This window comes from Bos indicus x Bos taurus, chromosome 27 (genome assembly GCF_003369695.1).
Source record: "Bos indicus x Bos taurus breed Angus x Brahman F1 hybrid chromosome 27, Bos_hybrid_MaternalHap_v2.0, whole genome shotgun sequence".
NCBI classification, from domain to species: Eukaryota; Metazoa; Chordata; class Mammalia; order Artiodactyla; family Bovidae; genus Bos; species Bos indicus x Bos taurus.
Genome location: NC_040102.1, coordinates 43,141,609 through 43,164,528, shown reverse-complemented (window position 1 = coordinate 43,164,528; position 22,920 = coordinate 43,141,609). Strand labels below are relative to the sequence as shown.

The window sequence follows — 22,920 nt, the reverse complement described above, 5'->3', positions numbered from 1 at the left end:
TCCTTTATATTTTCCAGAAATTCCTCACTGTTTTACTATTCTCAAGTATGCAATGCTGCTACGGATATATTTACTTCTGTTCCCAAATTTCTTGTGTTGTATTATTGCAATTTTGAAAACAAGGAGAAGAAATACATGTACCCGAGATTCTATTTTTGAAAATTATGTCAAAGTTTCTTATTTAAACACTTAAAATTCACATTTTAAAGATCTACTTAATGATTAATCTATTGTACCCTCGTTTTTATTTTTATTATTTTATTTATTCATTTTTAATTGGAGTATACTTGCTTTCCAGTGTTGTGCTAGTTTCTGCTGTACAACAACATGAATCAGCCAGAAGTGTACACTGATCCCCTCCCTGTGGGGTCTCCCTCCCCTCCATCCCCACCCCGTCCCTCCAGGTCCCCACAGCTCACCGGGCTGAGCTCCCTGAGCCGTACGGCAGCTTCCTGTTAGCTGTCTGTTTCCACACGGTGACGTGCACGTCAGTGCTACTCTATTTGCCCCACCCTAGTGTACCTTCTTGCACACACACAGACACACACCCCTGCTCACACCACTGCTTAGTGTTCTTGAGAAACACACAAAACGATGAAGTGTGACACGCCTGGGGTGGGGCTTTAGAAACCATGAAGCCAGTTACGGGACTGACCTCCAAATGCAAGGCACCTTTCTCCGGAAAGGGGAACTCATACCTGAAAGCATCCTGTCTCCAGTATCTACTAACACTGTTACCGTGCAGCAAACTGCTTTCAGAAGAAATAGAAACGAAACAGAACAAACGTGGCAAAACATACTTTCAAATCGAGAAAAGCAGGAAGATGCTTATTTTTCAAAGATCGGGGGGTAGAGAAACACTATGACGGGAGGAAGTCGCTGCTGAACGTGGTTATTGACTGAAAGAGGCAAAAGGTGAGCAAAGAAGACGTGGCTGAACCCCTGCTAGAGAGAGCGAGGCTCAGACGGGCCGAAGCAGTACTCTGCACCCCCCGCTTATACCACCACCGCCACAAGCTCTCAGTTCTTGCAATTCTTCTAATGTCCCCAAATACACACCCCATACAGACACAGAATCACAAATGAAACTCTTCTATCTCAAATAAATCCTGTTCTCAAGCTAAATGGCAGGCATTTAATTCATCCGTTTCTCTCTTCAAGTTTCCCTTAGTGGTCGTTTCATCTATTTTTTTTCACACAAACAGTGGTCGTGAGGAGCTTGGGTACGCTTTTCTTGGGCACAGTGCCACAGTCTCCAGACAGGGGGTCAGCCCTGATTACTAACCTCAGCTTGTAAAACCTCACCGTTACCCCGGTAAAGAAGGGTTTCTTCAGGACACAGGTTGGAGAAAGAGATCTCTGTGTTGAAAAAGATGGTTTCCTTCAACGGACTTACCAAGTCCAGGTCAAGCAAGTAGCTGGTGACCAGAAATCTGTCCCTTTTGGAATAATAAATGTGTCTGTGCTCTCTTTTTGAAGGTTTTTCAGTAGAGATTTTTATTAGAATATTTTCTTAGAACAACCCTTTAAAAAGGTTCTAAAACATTAAATAACATTTATTTCTTAAAAGTTAACATGTGCATAACAAGAAACCAAAAACACAAGAAGCAAAGGCAACGTTATCCATCACAACAAGCGGTTTACCTCTGACGCGTCCTCTGGGTCTCATTTATGTATTTTCACAACTAAGCATCCGTTTTCATATAATCAGGATCATACAGTTACGTACCACGCTTTTTCACACATCATGAATATTCACCATTTCAAACTCCCAAAGCCATGAAGATTTTGATAACCAAGAATACACTACCACCAACTCAGTCTAGAAGGAGAGAAACCGTGTCTTTCTTGGTGACGAAAATTTCAAACAAACAAACAAAAAATGTCAACTGGCCTGAATTTAAAGATGTTGGCAGAGTTATGATTAAAATGCTACATTCCCTTCATGTTCAATTACAAAAATGAGACATAAAGCAGCAGAGTACACCAAGCATAATGCTTCTAAGAGGATTAACTTTCTGATCTAAACTATTAAAGTGTTAGCAAGAAGGTATGTTTCCATTGAACTAATTAACAATGTATCCCTATTTTACAGGAGAAATAAAAATCAGTAACCAAAGCCAGAGACCTAGTCAAAATTGGAATATTTTGCATTTGTCACTTTTCCCCATATTTTTATCCCTCAGAGATAAAAAGAAACTTAGAAGATTCAAGTAAGAACAAAATAACTTATCACATAATGTTGGTCAATTTAGCATCAGCATTTTTTTATTGCCTCCCCTTGGCTGAACCTTCTAAAGGATATGGTCGATAAGACAGAAGTATGAGCAAAGCAGTATTCCTTACTGCCACATTGCAGTATGTCATATACCAACATAGACACAGTAGTATTAAGAAAGCAGTTTTCATTATTAAATGAAAGGGAACACTATGAACCCACAAAGATATTGGCAAATTCTAATTCGTTTATTGACATTTGACATTCTACAAAAGTGTGAATGGTACTTGGAGATTAAAAGATGAGACAAACTTATATGAAAATGAAACCTTTAACACACAGCGACATATATATATCTTAAGACGAGGTATTAGAAAACTCTCTGAAGCTATTTTAATTAACTACCAATGTTGCAAGAGAGGGAACACCTTTGTAAATTGAAAATCTACTGACACTTTAAACCTTATCTAGGATAATCAATGGAAAGAGGAAAGAGAATAGATAAGTGAAAGCTAGACAGTACAGTTTTATTTAGCTTCTTTGTTAATAAAAGAAAATTTAATGCTAAGGGGATAGACAAGGGAGATGACGCTCACAATCTATATGCCACAAAACAATGAGCCCCGAAAGGGTCCAGAACACTGTAGACAGAACTGAATCATTCAACAGCAGTTTCAGCCCCATAAAACTAGACAACCAGGCTTAATAAAATAACTCAAATATGACAAAGACGGTGTTTACAAAACAAAGCTGCCATAATCGGTCAACTTATAACTCAGTCTTTCAACGCGCATTAGTAAGAGTTTAACCACGGTGAGCCCTGAAACTGAATGATGTTAGTTGGCCATAGAAGCTTCTAACAACCTGAAAGTTGTACCCTTTGCGATATGTGTTCCAAAATGCTCTCGTGAATCAAAGTATTTTTAGGCTAATGTTCAAATTCCTGTCTTCTGATAAAACTCCTCAGGATGCTTTGTTTTAACTTTTCACTTTATACTTCATGATGATAAGGCTTTTCCACTATAGAATATTTCACATAGTTGGAAAGCTAAATGACAAATGTGAGCAAAACCTTAACATAAGCTAATTAATTTCTTTATGGTAATTAAACATATGTAGTCATAAAAAGGTGATCATCTATAAACACTATACTATAATGTATGTAATATTGCACATATAATATTGCTTATTCATATTTACCTGCATACCTGGTAGAATGATGACAAAAAGATCAGAAGTAATTACATTTGTGGGATTTTTGATGATTTTTGTTTTATTTTTGTACATTTATGAACAGCTCAGACAGGACATTATTATTATCAGAAAATAATCATTATTTGCAAAACATACCTTCCCCATAAATATAAAATCAAAGACCTTTTCCAAATAAAGTAAGGCGTGCATGCAGCTTGTATTGGAATTTCTTTGATTTACAGTTTTCTTGAAAGTGTGAAGAATGCAACCTCTGAAATAAGTGAAATTCTAGACATTTAAGAAATTTTTAATTATCTAATACCCTTCTGCCACTTCTGTATTCACCTCATCTTCAAAAAGTGTGCTAATGTAAACGTAAATGTATTTCTAGAATAATATGTAGTGGTAAATTACACTGCACAAAACGTCCTCCGCAGTTATGTTGGTGAAAATAATTTAAGGAAACATCAGTTTTCCTGTAATAATGTAACTTAAGTGCTTTAAAAATGACATAAACTCAATCACATAAGAAAATACCAAATATTTGGCATAATTTTGTTGACAGAAGAATGTAAGTCTACCGTGGAGATGAGTGTACCGTGATAATATAAATATGACAAACTTAACAAATGAACAGAGTTATTAGGCAAGTCTCCCTGTCCCTTTGATCTCCCTGGCTAACATATTTTTAAAACAGATGCAGTAACAATTGCTTTGCAGAGACACGGATTGTGTGCAGTAGATGATGCTTATAAAAGAAGTGGAGCAACAGTGAATACTAGTTCACTTTCTGTTGTTGCCTCTGCATTTCTGATAACAAAGCTTAAGTACAGGCTTGGACGGGAAATGCACAAGGAGGGAGTATTAAACGCTGGAGTCTTGCACAGTGAAGCACATTATGCATGTTACTTAGGGATATATGGGACCCACTGGTGATGGCTTGGGTGAATTCCCAGGGGGCAGACTCCTTGGGGGCAAGTGGTGGATTAGAGATCAGGAAGTGAGAGGCAGGAGGAAAGCAGACCTGGGGGAAGGTGGGCTGGACTTGATAGAATTGCAGCCATGTTATCGGTAAAGCTGAAGCTGGAATGGCCTTTTGAGCCAAGAAGTTGGGAGGTTTTGCTCCAAGGAAGGAGCAAATTCAGAAGAGCCAGCCCCTTCACCTGCAGGCAGTGCTTGGGGAGTTGAGCAGGCAACACTCTCAGTCGTCAGGAGGGACCTGGGGACTCAGGACAACATACATGCACGTGTGGACATGTGTCTTTGGTATTGTAACTCCTGTCAAGACGGCAGCAACTGTCAGAAAGTGAAGTCAGGTCTCACCTGTGGGACCAGGGGCTCCTACCTAACCAGCACACACGGTATATTTTTTCACTGCAATCTTCAGAAGCCCATTTTAGGTAATAAGTCAAATGACATGAGAAATGCCACATTTTGCTCAGAAATACAGAAACCCTATTTTAGCTAGGGTGATGTCCCTCTTGTTTATTCTTGTACTTTTTCACATATTTTAGAATACACCTGTAGGCATGTAACTATACAATGTTCTACAGTCACCCAGAACCAGTGTTACTAATTTTTTCCATTTAGACAACCTCAAATGAATAATAAAATCTAGTTCCATGTCTCAGTGGACATATTTGAACAAACTCCAGGAGAATGTAGAAGACAGAGGAGCCTGGCGTGCTGCAGTCCGTGAGGTCACAAAGGGTCAGACGTGACTTAGCAAATTAACAACAGCAACTACTACTGATTTTATTTGCGTCTCTGACAGTGAGCTATGGATAAGGTTGAATTTATCCAGGTAAATATTTCTAATATCTTACTGCTCTCTTGGCCCTCCCACACTGCCTTCAAGTTTGAAATCTGAGATGAGATGCTTTTTTAAAGATGGAAGAAGTTCACAGCAGCCATTCTGTGTGTGCATCTTCAAGGAGGAGGCTATTTCCTTCTAGTCCCATTTCTACCTCTGAATAAACTAAAGGTGAAAATGCTCAACTCAATATTTCCATGACCCATTACTCTTGAGGATTCCTGATTTTAGCTCGGTCACTGTGTGAGTAAAGGAAGGACAATTAATCATATGACTCTCAGAACTGGGCTCCTTCCTTATTCCCCAAAGGTCTGAAAAAGTACATTTCTAGTGTGGAAAGACAGAGGGATATATAAAAGAAATAATATGTTTCTATATCAATGTAAAATAACAACTTGATTTGAGAGTTGATTGCCTGTAGTTAGATCCACCTGTAGTTAAATCCACCTGTCATCAGAGGTGAGGGCTCCTCCGAAGTATGATTTCAGATCAAACCAAGATAATCCAAACCAAGTGCTCCCATTAATTCATAATCATTTTCACAACTTTTGATAACTTGATGCTAAAAAGAAACTTGGGAAAATAATATGCAAAGAAAATGTAGCAATGAAATTTGCTAAGCACCATATTGATTGTTGCATTGTTGGGAATATGATATAATTTTATTTTTTTATATTCTCTTAAAATAATTTTCTCCTTGAATAAATAAAGTCACCACTTCTATGGAATATTCATTTTGGGGAGACAGTATACTTTAGAATGCAGCTATTTAATGTATAAGACTGGAATTTGATCTCTAGTTTGACCATTTAAGAGTTGGGTGACCTTCAGTACAGGATTCATTGTCATTCTCCTCAATTTCTACATCTGTAAGAGGATGATAATGGAAATATCTCTCTGGGTGTAAAGAAAAATAAATAAGAAATGTACATAAAGCCTTTAGTACAATGCTAGTCCATTATATGTGGACTGATGCAATTATTTTAAAATATTTGATTTGAGGAACTCAGTCCTATGATTTGAAAGTTGTTGACCATCCTGAATTTCATCTGAGATTAGCTATGATTTAAACTCTTGAGTTTCTTTCTATGATGTAACTTATTACTTCTCCAAAGACAATTTTAAATACCAAGGTAAGTGAAGTAAAACCCTGAAGCTGACACCGTCACCACCACTGAAACCCAGCAGGACCCCTGTGGGTCTCCTGGGCACAAAAGCTTGCATTTCTTGATTATAGGAAACAGGCTTCATTTAGCCTCCAAGACCTTCCCAGAGCAGCAGGTCCAAACCTTTGCTAATTAGGGAAGGGAGGGGATGCAGAGACAAGAGGAGCATCAAGAGATAACAGTGCAGCCTCGGGGCAGGGTCCTCGTTCTCCTTCAAGGGTCCCACATACCAGTATCTCTGAGCTGCTGTGAAGACACTGAACCCCACACAGGCGGGAGACGTTAATCCAGAAGCCCACAGACCGCAGACCAGTTGGAGCCAGAAGGCTGATGGTGCCGATTCCCACTCAGCTCACCACTGACCCATCGGAAGAACGTCCACGAGCCGATCACACTGTCTCTGAACCAGTACTGTGAACCCCCCACTATCCCCTCCAAGGGGGCACACAGTTCTGAGGTCATTAGCCCACTCTGGTTCCCTCTGCCTGGAAAGCAATCAAGCTGTTCTGTTCTAACTTCACCCAAAACTGTCTCTGTGATTTAATTCAGTGTCAATGGACAGAGATGTGGATTGGGCTTCACACCCACAGCAACTGAAAGAAAGACAACTTGAAACTCAATCACGCTGTACTTACCATGATTTTACCCTAATGCCAATGATAGGGAAAAGATTTTCCCTAGAAGATTCAAAGCAGAGGTCATGAAATCTGTATTTTTAAATATGACTTAATAAGTCCATGGCCTCACTAGCTCATCTTGGAGCTATGAAATTTCGTAGTTCTTATTTACTTTGCAATGATTATTTTTAAATATCTCTTTGACCAGTAAGATCCATAATTAACCTTTTGTCATACAAAAGAAAGAGAAACACAGAGTCCTTTCTATTAGAATATTCCAGCTCAGCCATACTAAAAATACAAAGGAAGGTAGAAATACTTTCCATTTAAAAAATACACTGTTTTGTGGTTTGTTTGTTTTTTTCTCATTTTGGTAGCCTTGAAGCAAACTCCTGTCAACCACAAATTGGCATTTACCATGGGTGCCTGCCATCTACTTCTACAAGGATGGAATCTGTGAGGCTGCAGCTGCTGACCTCCAACACCCCATGAAGGAGTTCAGGGTGGAGCGCAGAGACAGGCACTCTGTGCTCCTAGAAAACTGGCAGAACAGGTCTTCAGACAGCTAGATATTCTCAGGAGCTGATTTTATGAGCCCAGTTCCTGTATCTCCTTATATCTAGGAAAGCATTAAAACCTTTCATGGTGATGACTGCTTCTCCTGACTAGCAGAAGCTTCATGGCACAAGTGGAAACTTTCTACAAAAAAGTATATATTTGATCGCATATACCCCCTCTTTACCAAAATCACATATATACCATCTTTTCCCCTGCCTCACTGGAGCAGTTTCTCGGAGCTACTGATCTCTGTCTCTTGGGCTGCAGTCCTCATATTGCCCCAAATAAAGTTTCACTCACAACTGCCACCTCGTGCAATTATTTTAGTCAACACTACAAAAGTATATTTGTCTTCAATACCAAATATTAGAACATATCAAAATCCAGTCTCATATTTAAATGTTAATAAAATGGATATAAAACATATCTTATCAATAAAACATATCTTATCAATGAAACATCCAACCAGACCACAATATTGTTAACTCTTTGGCGTTACTGTTATTTTAGCTGCCCTAAATCCTGCTGTAGGATTCTACCCTCCCTTCCCTCACCTCTCCCTGCTTTTATTAATAATCTTCCATTTGTTTCAAAAATACGTACGTGCTATTTTTAAAATTTGCTTACTCCTAAATTCAGCTTATACTTTTAAAAGTAGAAAGTGATTAGGCAAACCATGAATTTTCACCAGCAAATTTAAAGAATCTGTACATACTAAAAGATCACATTTTGTTGGTTAAAACTTCGACTTGAAAAGTATGTATTTTTTAAAATAAATGGCAATCTTGTGAACCAACTGAGGCCCCAACATGCATAAAACAAACACAGAAACAATTGTTTTATATAAAATGTAGAAGAATATGCTAATTTTCAAATAATTATAGTAAAGTCAAATATCAACAAAATCTAATGTCAACTTTTTTCTAATTATCATAAGTGTCCTGGTAGGTCCCAATCCCAATCCCAATCCTAATACATTTACACACAGACGACAACCAAATTTCCCCTTGTCCCTCAGATAGCCGTGAGAAATTCTTTCAATGTGCTACGCTGATAAAACTTTAATTTACTGTTTTCCCAGCTTTAAAAATAGAGCTTAGTCTATTCTTTTATTTCCACATCTGCAGGTACATAAAGAACTTGACGATATAAAATTGAAAATACAGCTTCAGAAACACTTACCAGTGTCGTTTTTCACCAGCCCGGTGCTGAGCTGTTTTAACCTCTTTTGATGTGATTTGCCATTGTAGTGGATTTGGGCTTGAGCAGTCGAATTCAGCTGAATGTTACACACACTGCACAAAGTGAAATTGGCTTGTTTCTTTTCTTTCTCTGGTTTCTCTTCAAAGCCGTCAGGTGGAAACTCAGCCTCACACTCTCCATCTTGGACACATGTGGAATCTAGGGTGCAAAGGAAGCTATGAACAGGCCAATCAAGGTTCCTGGATTCCTATGAACATTAGGGTGTATGTATTTTTTACTGTAATTAGAGTTTTCATCCTTTCTGGATATATGTCCAGGAGTAGGATTGCTGGATCATATGATAACTCTATTTTTTAAATTAATTTATTTTTTATTGAAGGGTAATTGCTTTACAGAATTTTGCTGTTTTCTGTCAAATCTCAACATGAATTAGCCATTAGTATACATATATCCCCTCCCTTGTGGAACTCCCCCCATCTCCCTCCCCATCCCACCCCTCTAGGTTGATACAGAGCCCCTGTTTGAGTTTCCTGAGCCACACAGCAAATTTCCATTAAAGAACCTTCCATACTGCTCCCCACTACGGCTGCATCAATTTACATTCCCACCAACAGTGTAGGAGCATTATTTACAGTTGCCAAGACATGGAAGCAATGAAAATATCCATCAACGAATGAATAAATATATACACATGTGTAGATAGATGTACCATTGTATATGCTACTCAGCCATAAAATACAATGAAATACTGTCATTTCCAGCAACATGGCTGCACCTAGAGATTACCATACTAAGGAAGTAAGTTAAAGACAAAAATCATATGATATAACTTAAATGTGAAATCTAAAAAAAAAAAAAATGATACAAACAAACTCATTTACAAGATAGAAATAGACTCACAGACATAGAAAACAATCTTATGGTTACCAAAGGGGAAATATGAGAGGGATAAATTAGGAGCTTGGATGAACAGATACACACTATTGTATATAACACAGATAAACAACAAGGCCCCTTGGTATAGCACAGGGAATTAAAGTCACTGTTTTGTAAAAATGTGTAACAAAAGAGAACCTGGAAGAGGACATATACATATGCACATACGTGTGTGTGTGTGTGTTACAGAACTGAATTACTTTTCTGTACGCCTGAAACTAACACAACACTGTAAATCAACTGTACTTCAATAAAAAAAAAATCAATAAAAATAAAAAATAATAAAATAATTCTTAGATTCCTTCATATTACTAAAATCAGTAGCAAATAAGCATTGTCATAGACACTTTCCTGGTGGCTCAGAGGGTAAAAATCTGTCTGCAATGTGGGAGACCAGGGTTCGCTCTCCGGGTTGGGAAGGTCTCCTGGAAAAGGGAACAGCAACCCACTGCAGTATTCCTGCCTGGAGAATCCCATGGACAGAGGAGCCTGGGGGGCTACAGTCCATGGGGTCACAAAGAGTCAGACATCACTGAGTGACTAACACACACACAGAGACACTTACAATTCAAAATCTCTAGTTCTTCCCATTTTAGTAGGTTGCTTTCATACTGTACTTTTTATCTTTCATGGAATGCAAATTGAAGTAGGAGGTAGGTGAGCACCCCCTCCCCCCAGGGTAAAGCCATTGGAGACTCATTCCCTGTGGACAGAAAGGCCAAGACTAGAATAGCAAGACAATTAAAGGAGGAGGCTGGGCCCTGCCCAGTCCACATAGTCCTCATTTCCAAAGTCAGGAGTCTTCCCTGACCACACATGTGCAGAAAAGTCTCCTTGCAGGCCAAAGGGGAGTTATATCAAGGGATGTTCCTACGCAAACACCTTTGCGGTAGAATCCCTCTTGGCTCAGAGATGCATGTGCACACAGGGAGGATCCTGAGATATACTAAACCTGGGCTGTGAACCAGGCAAATAAAAATGACTGGCTGAAGAAAACCTGGAAGAAACACCCCATAAAAGTAATTCAAACTGCCATCAGGGCACAACTCCTACTCGTGAGTGTATCTACATGTATTGTACTCTTTTCCTCCCACTAAATGCTTTGCTTGCTTCACTACTTTCCATCTCTGTGGGAATTCTTTTCTGCAAAGCTGAAGGGCCAGGGCCCGTGTCACTGACTACAGGTCTAGTAGCTAGGACCTGGTGCTTGTACTGCTGTGAACCAGCCCAGTCTCTGGCTGGGAACCCAAGCCCTGCTCCAAGCCATCGCAGACGGAGGCCACTGGAGATCAAAACGGCAAGGGTTTCAGTTTGCTTTTGCCATGCCAAATACCAGTTAAATGCCATTTTAAATGACAAACATCGTAACAACGGACAAGGAAATGGTGCAGAACTATAGTCTTTCCTGTTTCAAACTGAGGAGGCTGAGGTTTACAGCGCACGAGGAATTCACCTCGGGTCCTGCACCTAAAGACGGAACCTCTGGGATCAGCGTTCACTTTCATTCATCTCCATATCACAGGCTCTCACTCACCATGCTCTGAGTAAGTACCAATGGAACCAGGAAGGGTTAATTCTGATTTCATGCTGGGTCTGTTTCTTTGACTTGAACCCCTGTTTTTGCTGCTTTTGTTAGTATAATCACACATAATGGCCTGGCTTAGAGAACCCTGCCTGCTCTGCCTTCTCCTTAAACTAAAGTGCCTCTGTCTAGCTCACGGGCTGAAATCTCTGATGACTGTGCCACCCTTGATTCCTTGTGTAGGGAGTGTGGTGTGTCAGCATGGCTCAGAAACTCGTGTTTGGAGGGATGGAATCAAAGATAACTGTGACATGCTTGTTTATTGATGTGGCAGGAGACATTCCATTCCATACCACCTGTGAAATGACTATTAGAAAAAGAAAGTAACACTGCCTGCCTGAGGCTTGCCGTTCTAGGAAATACTTGCAAGAATTAAATAGTCTTCTTAACTTGGCTTCCTCACCTCCCCCATCTCTGATCCATAAAACAATCTGGCATCCAGGCCCCAGCAAGATGGTTATTTGGGGACATTAGTCTGCCATCTTCTCAGTCAGCAGGCTTTCCAATAAAGCCGTATTCTTTGCCTCAACATTCCATCTCGAGGATTCACTGGCCTGTCCTGTGGTGAAGAGAGTGAGCCTGGACTTGGTAAAGGAGGTTTCACCTATCACAGCTGCTGAAAACAAATAAAAAATGCTATTTTCACTTTTCATCTTTTATTTTGTAAAATCAAAAATCATCTTCAAATTTCTTTCAGTTAGCAAAATCAAGTAGTAAAATAATGTAAGCCTTCCTAAAAGAAAAGCCGTATAAAGCATGCAAACTTTCCAAAAGAGAGGGTACCTGTATTAGCTTCCTGACCTTTCAAATTTATGGTGGGAATTAAAGAAAAGGGGGCTTGCATGATAGAGATAAGGAACTGTTTGATCCATTAAAGGACACATTGTTGTTCAATTGCTAAGTCATGTCTGAACTTTTGCAATCCCATAAACTGTAGCATATCAGGCTTCCCTGTCCATCACCATCTCCCAGGGTTTGCTCAAACTCAGGTCCAGAGAGCTGATGATGCCATGCAACCATCTCATCCTCTGTCATCCCTTTCTCTTCCTGCCTTCAATCTTTCTCAGCATCAGGGTCTTTTCCAATGAGTAGAATCTTCACATCAGGTAGCCAAAGTATTGGAGCTTCAGCTTTAGCATCAGTCCTTCCAATGAATATTCAGGGTTGTTTTCCTTTAGGATGGACTGGTTTGATCTCCTTGCAGTCCAAGGGACTCTCAGGAGTCTTCTCCAGCACCACATTTTGAAAGCATCAATTCTTTGGTGCTCAGCCTTCTTTTTGGTCCAATCTCACATCCATGAATGACTACTGGTCAAACCATAGCTAAGACTCTCTGGACCCAAAGTGAAGTCTCTGCTTTTTTATAGGCAGTCTAGGTTTGTCATAGGTTTTTTTCCAAGGGGAAAGCATCTTCTAATTTCAAGGCTGCGGTCACCATCCACAGTGATTTGGGGATACCATTAATACATTAGAGATTTCTTCCTTGATTTCTACAACTAAATGAAATTCTCATATTTTAATATCAATCAAGTAAAAGCACTTACATTTGGATGGACATATCCTACATATACAAAAAAGCTAAAATTGTCTCAGTATCTAAAAATGTACGGTTTGTACCTCAAATGCATAAGATGTTCTGAACATCTAAGATAGCTTCATAGGGTACAAAAAAGTGTGACAGATCTAAGGATTTTATCAGAATACATTATTTTTGGACAAATATAAGGTATGTATACTCCGGTCTAAGAGAAAAATCAGCTGACAATTGCAGTATCTCTGACCTTAAGATAATAATTAAAGTAACTATTGAATACATAATTTACCCTTTATTTACAAATCACTTAAAATAATTCTAAATTAGGAATTGAGTTTAAAATGTATACACTACAATATATAAATTAGATAATAAAAAAGGACCTCCTGTATAGCACAAGGAACTCTACTCAATGTCTTGTAATAACCTATAATGGAAAAGAAAGTGAAAGTGAAAGTGAAGTCGCTCAGTCGTGTCCTGACTCTTTGTGACCCCATGGACTGTAGCCTACCAGGCTTCTCTGTCCATGGGATTCTCCAGGCAAGAGGACTGGAGTGGGGTGCCATTTCCTTCTCCAGGGGATCTTCCTGACCCAGGGATCAAACCCTGGTCTCCCGCATTGCGGGCAGACGCTTTAACCTCTGAGCCACCAGGGAAGCCCTAATGGAAAAGAACCTATATCTGTATATGTATGTACATGTAATTGAATCACTTTGCTGTACACCTCAAATTAACACATTGTGAATCAAATATATTTCAAGAAAAATTTTACAAAACCAATTGACTGCACAATAGAGAAAAAAAAAAGTGGTGTTCTGGATGGGGTGCTAGAAAAGAGCAAAACCATTGGTTTAGAAACACCCTGTGGTCAGTTGCTCAGTTGGACACGATCCCATGAACTGTGGCCCACCAGGCTCCTTTGTCCATGGGACTTTACCCAGAAGAATCCTGGTACTGGAGTGGGTTGCCATTTCCTTATCTGGGCTGGGGGAGCCAGGGGGAGAGAAGAAAAACCCCTGATAAGGTCCAAATAAAGAATACAGTGTCAGTAATATTACTGCTCCATTACTGGGGACAAATGCACCAGACTAATCTGTTAACAGTAGAGCAAAGTTATGTAGGTGGAGTTTATGGAACTCAACTAAGTTGATAATTTTTCTGCTAATCTAAAGCTACTCTAAAGTAAAAAGTTTATTTAAATTGAAAAAAAAAAAAGCTACTAGTTTGAGACTATTCTTTATTTTTCTTCTTGACTAATAGAACAGAAATTTCTTTGGAGCTCCTGTACTCTGGGAAAGAACTAAGACAGAAGTTTCTCTGCTGTTCATTCTTTGCTCATTAATCTCCACAGCAGGAAAAGTAAACGGTGTGACGGGGAGAATGAGCAGCAAGATCACGGCCTTACGGGGGACTGGCCATCTTGACTCTGTGCTTCAGACTGGCTTAAAAGTACATGCTCTTATTTCTCAGCTGCCATATACAGGCATAAAGTGTACAGGCTTACCATCTCTGGTTTCTCCAGGTGCCCTGCATGTGACTTGGAGGTAAATTCAGTGCAGAGAAGTGTGAAATCTAATACGGACCATGGCTTCAAGCCGTTTCCTCTCAATCAAGTTTTCTGACAAAATAACTAACCTGCCAACCCATTAACAAAAAATCTAACAAACCCCCACTGAGCCCTGTGTCTAATAATGATTTGCTCCAATAAAACTGAAGGATGAGCGACTTTCTCACACACACACACACACACACACACACACACACACACACACCACACACACACACACACACACACACCACATACACACACACGTGTTATTCAACTGGTCTCATAAATTTCATTTTGTTTAGTATTTAACTCTACCACAACAATCAACAAGCATTAACACAAAATGAAAAGGAATGTCTATTGGCTAAAAACTAAACCTAACTTAATCAAATGGAAATTTTTCCTTATACACAATTTTGATATCTTACTTCAAAGTTAGGAAGTCAAGTTCTGCTCTTTCACCCATGATTGGTTTTATCCTTTGTTCTTGGACTTTCTCGCTTGTCAAAACAGCAAGGACCCTTAAGATCCTGCAATAATTTGTACTGACAATCAAATGACAATAAAAAACATTGGCCAACAGGCAGTTCAGAGCACAATAAACCATGACCTATAAAGGCATAGAAATGCAAGCAGCACAGTAGAATAAATTAAAATATTCTTGGTTTTGCAATGGCTTCTCTTTCCTTAGAATATTATTTAATGAGGTAGGTAGGGACTTAAAGTTGTAGAACACATTTAACACAAAACTGTGCCATAAACAGTGGCATGCTACTGCTGCTGCTGCTAAGTCGCTTCAGTCGTGTCTGACTCTGTGCGACCCCATAGACGGCAGCCCACCAGTCTCCCCCGTCCCTGGGATTCTCCAGGCAAGAACACTGGAGTGGGTTGCCATTTCCTTCTCCAATGCATGAAAGTGAAAAGTGAAGTCTCTCAGTCGTGTCCGACCCTCAGTGACCCCATGGACTGCAGCCTACCAGGCTCCTCCGTCCATGGGATTTTCCAGGCAAGAGTACTGGAGTGGCATAGCCAATACTAAACAAACAAACAGAAAATCCCTTTACAAATCATGATCTGACAGCATATCTAACAATCATTTTTCATCTAATAAAAACAAAATAAACATTTGAGCTACAGCTATTTCACGGCGATACAGTTGACCAGCTAAGGTGGATGATAGCCAAATATTTAGTAAAAAAATAGAAATTCCAAGTTCATTCCTTTGAGTTTTAATAGTATCTATTCAGAGGGTGGCAAGTGATAAATTTTAGCTGTTTTTTTCAAAGTCAGTTTCACTGAGAAAATAAAAGTCAAAGTCTAAAAGAGTCTAAATATTGCCCAAATGCAAGACAAATGTGTTCTCAAAAATCTCTCTCTGAAGAGAAGAATCTGCTGATATTGAACGCCTTAAAGGGTCCCACTATAAGGAGCCTTTTCAGTTTATTATGAAAATAATAATGTCTGGGTAGGACACATCAATTCAGACCATTTCAGTAAAGGAAAGTTGTACTTTGTATGAGGAGTAAAAATTATTATGGAGTTCATAGGTTTTATGCAACTTTTCTTTACTGGCTCAGTAGAAAAGAAGCAGAGCAAACAATAAAGCTCCAGGCACTGTTTATGAGGGCACGATCTCACAGCTGCAACTGCAGGGCATCATCTTCCAGAAATCTTTCAAACCTGATCTTAAAAAATAGGAAAAGTTTGTGGATATCGCAAGTAAGCATTTATGGAGTGAAATAGTTAGAAAAAATATGTACTACATTTATGTGATTGGATACTAATTACTTGGAATAAAATTTCTGGAAACAACCTCAAAAATGAATTTTAAGAGCACTAATTTAGTTTAAAATCACTTAGGAAAAAATGAGAAAATTACTAGATATTTGAAAAGTGGTTCCAGTTCTAGTGCTTTCAAAGACGCTGTTGCCAAAGTTTCCTCTGCAGAGTGTAGATAAACACGCTGAATTAAACCAGGGTCAAACACAATTCACAAGCCAGTATTTTAACATGTAACCCTCATTTTTCAAAATTATGAAAGAAAATTGGCTATTCTTTTGTCTTCTAGTTATAAAAAAATGAGGGATTATCTTTTATTTCATATTTCCTTATATTAGGATTTTATGGTGTAAATTACATCCATATATACATATATATGTGTGTGTGTATATATACACACACATATATATACACTGAGCGACTGACCTGATCTGATATATATATACATATACATATATATATGCCAAATACACCATGAAAAATCAATCCAAATGTTTCATTAGTGAATTTTCCTCTATTACTTTAGAGCAACTTAGAGAAAAAAATCATATTGTATTATAATGGTTAAATACTGTTGTTTAGTCGCTCAGTTGTGTCCGACTCTTTGTGACCCCGTGGACTGCAGCACGCCAGGCCTTCCTGTCTTTCAGCATCTCGTGGAGCTTGCTCAAACCCCAGGAGTAAATATTTAACTCCAGGGTTAAATATTAAATATATATTATATAGAATATATAAATTATATTTATACTATCTCAGCTTTGAGAAAATGATAGATCATAGCACTCTTTCACATTTCACTTTTAAAAGTATAAATAATCCATATTCAGTGCTAAAAAGCACCAACATAAGAAAAACTTGGCTTTGATCTCACTCCCCACTAGAGTGCAGTGTGAATTTAAAATTAAAATGACAGTGTTAGGAGATTCCCATAACACTAGGCATAAAAACAGCATTATTTTAATTTGGGGGCTTCCCTGCTGGCTCAGACAGTAAAGAATCCTCCTGGCAATGCAGGAGACCCAGATTCGATCCTTGGATCCAGAAGATGCCCTAGAGGAGGGACTGGCCACCCACTCCAGTGTTCTTACCTGGAGAATCCCAAGGACAGAGGAGCCTGGCGGGCTGCAGTCCACGGGGTCGCCAAGAGTCGCACAACTGAGCAGCTTTCATTGTAATTTTGCAAATATGTGATACATACATATCTTTATATATATATATATATATATATATATGTTTATTTTTTAATTGAAGGATAATTGCTTTACAGAATTTTGTTGCTTTCTGTCAAACATCAACAAGAATCAGCCACAGGTACAGCCATGTCTCCTCCCTCCCGAAACTCCTTCCCACCTCCCTCCCCATCCCACCCTTCTAGATTGTCCCAGAGCCCCTGTTTCAGTTCCCTGAGTCATACAGCAAATTCCCACCGGCCATCTATTTTACATGTCAGATTGTAAATGTCCATGTTACTCTCTCCACACATCACACCCTCTCCCTCCTCCCCTCCCCTCCGTGTCTACAAGTCTGTTCTCTATGTCTGCAGAACATTATATATATATATATATACATATGCTATACACATATAACATGTTTATATACAATGTTCAGCTTTAGTGGCACTTATATATGGTATATCTAATGAATTCTTCATTAATAGCTACAAAAGTAAGACAATTAAAATAAATTGAAGTAAAGTCACAGAAAAGCAAAAAGCTGACAAACGAAATTCATCATCATGTGAAAGTCGCTCAGTCGTGTCCAACTCTTTGTGACCCCATGGACTATAGAGTCCATGGAATTCTCCAGGCCAGAATACTAGAGTGGGTAGCCTTTCCCATCTCCAGGGGATTTTCGCAACTCAGGGATGGAACCCAGGTCTCCCGCATTGCAGACGGATTCTTTATCAGCTGAGCCACAAAGAAAGCCCGAGAAAACTGGGGTGAGTAGCCTATCTCTTCTCCAGTGGATCTTCCTGACCCAGGAATCAAACCTGGGTCTCTGGCATAGCAGGCAGATTCTTTACCAACTGAGACATCAGGGAAGCCCCATATTATCATTTTTTTTATTATTGATAAGCAGCAATTGTTTATTATATGGACTTCATTCCAGTTGAACTATTTCAAATACTGAAAGATGATGCTGTGAAAGTGCTACACTCAATATGCCAGCAAATTTGGAAAACTCAGCAGTGGCCACAGAACTGGAAAAGGTCAGTTTTCATTCCAATCCCAAAGAAAGGCAATGCCAAATAATGCTCAAACTACTGCACAATTGCACTCATCTCACAGCCTAGTAAAGTAATGCTCAAAATTCTCCAAGCCAGGCTTTAGCAATACATGAATCGTGAATTTCCAGATGTTCAAGCTGGTTTTAGAAAAGGCAGAGGAACCAGAGATCAAATTGCCAGCATCCGCTAGATCATCAAAAAGCAAGAGAGTTCCAGAAAAGCATCTATTTCTACGCTATTGACTGTGCCAAAGCCTTTGACTGTGTGGATCACAATAAACTGTGGAAAATTCTGAAAGAGATGGGCATACCAGACCACCTGATCTGCCTCTTGAGAAATTTGTATGCAGGTCACGAAGCAACAGTTAGAACTGGACATGGAACAACAGACTGGTTCCAAATAGGAAAAGGAGTACGTCAAGGCTGTATATTGTCACCCTGTTTATTTAACTTCTATGCAGAGTACATCATGAGAAACGCTGGACTGGAAGAAACACAAGCTGGAATCAAGATTGCTGGGAGAAATATCAATAACCTCAGATATGCAGATGACACCACCCTTATGGCAGAAAGTGAAGAGGAACTAAAAAGGCTCTTGATGAAAGTGAAAGAGGAGAGTGAAAAAGTTGGCTTAAAGCTCAACATTCAGAAAACTAAGATCATGGCATCCGGTCCCATCACTTCATGGGAAATAGATGGGGAAACAGTGGAAACAGTGTCAGACTTTATTTTGGAGGGCTTCAAAATCACTGTAGATGGTGATTGCAGCCATGAAATTAAAAGACACTTACTCCTTGGAAGGAAAGTTATGACCAACCTAGATAGCATATTGAAAAGCAGAGACAATACTTTGCCAACAAAGGTCCATCTAGTCAAGGCTATGGTTTTTCCAGTGGTCATGTATGGATGTGAGAGTTGGACTGTGAAGAAGGCTGAGCGCCGAAGAATTGATGCTTTTGAAGTGTGGTATTGGAGAAGACTCTTGAGAGTCCCTTGGACTGCAAGGAGATCCAACCAGTCCATTCCAAAGGAGATCAGCCCTGGGATTTCTTTGGAAGGAATGATGCTAAAGCTGAAACTCCAGTACTTTGGCCACCTCATGCGAAGAGTTGACTCATTGGAAAAGACTCTGATGCTGGGAGGGATTGGGGGCAAGGGGAGAAGGGGACGACAGAAGATGAGATGGCTGGATGGCATCACCGACTCGATGGACGTGAGTCTGAGTGAACTCCGGGAGTTGGTGTTGGACAGGGAGGCCTGGCGTGCTGTGATTCATGGGGTCACAAAAAGTCGGACACAACTGAGGGACTGAACTGAACTGAACTGAGTTAAATATAAGTATCACTTTGAAACTTTAAAGCTGAGGCCATGTAAATTAGTAATATCTTACTTTTATAGTAGTAGCAGTGTTAGTCGCTCAGTCATGTTCAACTCTTTGCAACCCCATGGACTGTAGCCCACCAAGGCTCCTCTGTCCATGGGATTCTCCAGGCAAGAATGCTGGAGTGGGTTGCCATTTCCTCCTCCAGGGGATCTTCTGGACCCAGAATCAAACCTGGGTCTCCTGCATTTCAGGCAGAGTCTTTACCATCTGAGCCACCAGGGAAGCCCATCTTACTTTTCTAATAGGAAAATAATAGAAGACATGAGACAAATCAAGATAAATGGGGTATTTCAACTAGTTTTTATTACATTATGGTATCAAACTAATTTTGTTGGTCTCAGTAAGATTATGGTTTTCAAAAGATGACAAAACTCTTCCTAAATAGTCAAAGATTCACATACAAAATTAAATCAGGAGTGGCAGGAATAAATGCAGAATGAAACTTTTAATTTTATTCCTTTCCCTTATCTAAGCAGCACACTTTTAATTCTGTAAATTCAGCATCATAATTTCTACTTTCAAACCTAAGATAAAAAAAATTTTACCTTACTCTTTAAGAGACTCATCATAAAAAAAATCATGGCTAATATATCTCTGATACAAAACAGCTCATAACCTAAACCTTAAAAAAAAAAAAAAAGGCAATTCTTTTTTTAAAGTCATTCTTCAATTAGAACATGTATTCAGTAGTAGGTCATATATATCTTACATTTCAGTGTAATTATTGTTATCCCTCAAAGTTTCAAAGTTCTATGGAAAAAATGCATTTTTATTATTATCGTTACAAACAAGCTGCAAATAGTTTTCTGTGTTCTGATCTGTTTTCCTTTTGGGGAATCTCTCCTTGAGTCAGTCATGTCCTCAGGGCCTCCTTGACAAAACACGGCCCCCTGGAATTTATGCCATCAATGTTCCTGCTCTCCTAGCGGGGAGCTTGAGAATGAATCACGAGCTCCTGAGTTCTCAGGCCATATTTTTTACAAAGCTACTGTAAATATTAGCCCCATTCTCTGGAGGATGTGCCAAAATTCTTTGTGGTTTCATCTGTACCCAGTTTGCAACTAAAAGAGTTTATATAAAACCTAAAAGTGTCTTGCCCCAGAAAAATTCTGAAGACCTAAATTAGAGATTGTTTTGGTGAAAAGTTAGGTCAAAGAAGGAGCTGGGAAGCCTGAGAATCACTGAGAAGCGATTGGAAAGACATAGTTTAAAAGCATCTCCTCTGTGTCAGGCACTCTTGCAGGCACTTAAATGTTAGGAGATCCCGTAGGCAAATACCCTAGTTCTCCATGGAGTGTGAGGAGCGGGACAGTGTGGGCTTATGGGATGACTGTCAGTAATTGATTACATGCCAAGGAAGAGCAAAACTGTGATGTTGATCATGATTAAGATCTGGGATTGCCAACTGAGCACTGGAGGACTAAGCTGTCTCCTTATTTCAAGGAGCACTGTTGCATTCTCTCTCAACCTTGGTGCTTACAGTCCCAAGATTTCCTCTATTTTCCCCATGAACTCTGACTTCTCAAAAGAGATTTTTTTATTTTAGTGATTTCGGTTTTTGTCCCTGCCTAGTCGTGAAGAGATATCCCACACCCAAGGTAAGAGAAGCCCAAGTAAGACGGTAGGTGTTGCAAGAGGGCATCATAGGGCAGACACACTGAAACCATACTCACAGAAAACTAGTCTATCTAATCGCACTAGGACACAGCCTTGTCTAACTCAATGAAACTAAGCCATGCCTGTGGGGCCACCCAAGACAGGCGGGTCATGGTGGAGAGGTCTGACAGAATGTGGTCCACTGGAGAAGGGAATGGCCAACCACTTGAGTATTCTTGCCTTGAGAACCCCATGAACAGTATGAAAAGGCAAAATGATAGGATACGGAAAGAGAAACTCCCCAGGTCAGTAGGTGCCCAATATGCTACTGGAGATCAGTGGAGAAATAACTCCAGAAAGAATGAAGGGATGGAGCCAAAGCAAAAAGAATACCCAGTTGTGGATGTGACTGGGGATAGAAACAAGGTCCAATGCTGTAAAGAGCAAGATTGCATAGGAACCTGGAATGTTAGATCCATGAATCAAGGCAAATTGGAAGTGGTCAAACAAGAGATGGCAAGAGTGAATGTCCACATTCTAGGAATCAGCGAACTAAAATGGACTGGAATGGGTGAAATTAACTCAGATGACCATTATATCTACTACTGCGGTCAGGAATCCCTCAGAACAAATGGAGTAGCCATCATGGTCAACAAAAGAGTCTGAAATGCAGTACTTCGATGCAATCTCAAAAACGACAGAATGATCTCTGTTCGTTTCCAACGCAAACCATTCAATATCACAGTAATCCAAGTCTATGCCCCAACCAGTAATGCTGAAGAAGTTGAAGTTGAACGGTTCTATGAAGACCTACAAGATCTTTTAGAACTAACACCCAAAAAAGATGCCCTTTTCATTATATGGGACTGGAATGAAAAAGTAGGAAGTCAAGAAACACCTGGAGTAACAGGCAAATTTGGCCTTGGAATACGGAATGAAGCAGGGCAAAGACTAATAGAGTTTTGCCAAGAAAATGCACTGGTCATAACAAACACCCTCTTCCAACAACACAAGAGAAGACTCTATACATGGACATCACCAGATGGTCAACACCAAAATCAGATTGATTCAATTCTTTGCATCCAAAGATGGAGAAGCTCTATACAGTCAACAAAAACAAGACCAGGAGCTGACTGTGGCTCAGATCATGAACTCCTTATTGCCAAATTCAGACTTAAGTTGAAGAAAGTAGGGAAAACCACTAGACAATTCAGGTATGACCTAAATCAAATCCCTTAAAATTATACAGTGGAAGTGGCAAATAGATTCAAGGGATTAGATTTGATGGACAGAGTGCCTGAAGAACTACAGATGGAGGTTTGTGACATTGTACAGGAGGCAGTAATCAAGATCATCCCCACAAAAAAGAAATGCAAAAAAGCCAAATGGCTGTCTGGGGAGGCCTTACAAATAGCTGTGAAAAGAAGAGAATTGAAAGGCAAAGGAGAAAAGGAAATATATACCCATTTGCATGCAGAGTTCCAAAGAATAGCAAGGAGAAATAAGAAAGCCTTCCTCAGCGATCAATGCAAAGAAATAGAGGAAAACAACAGAATGGGAAAGAC

At 39.5% G+C, this 22,920-nt stretch overlaps 1 protein-coding gene and 1 long non-coding RNA gene across 2 annotated transcripts in view; one reads left to right on the top strand and one right to left on the bottom strand.

Annotated features, from left to right (window-relative positions):
- Positions 1 to 22,920, bottom strand: part of ZNF385D (zinc finger protein 385D) — a 990,916-nt gene that overhangs the window by 749,083 nt on the left and 218,913 nt on the right. The window contains exon 2 of the mRNA XM_027529705.1: positions 8,749 to 8,967. Within this exon, the coding sequence (XP_027385506.1) occupies positions 8,749 to 8,967 (219 nt within the window). The remainder of the gene's footprint in view (positions 1 to 8,748; positions 8,968 to 22,920) is intronic.
- The window catches only part of LOC113884776, a 41,597-nt gene continuing 29,506 nt past the window's right edge, over positions 10,830 to 22,920 (top strand). Inside the window, exon 1 of the long non-coding RNA XR_003509016.1 lies at positions 10,830 to 11,249. This is a non-coding gene — a long non-coding RNA (uncharacterized LOC113884776). The remainder of the gene's footprint in view (positions 11,250 to 22,920) is intronic.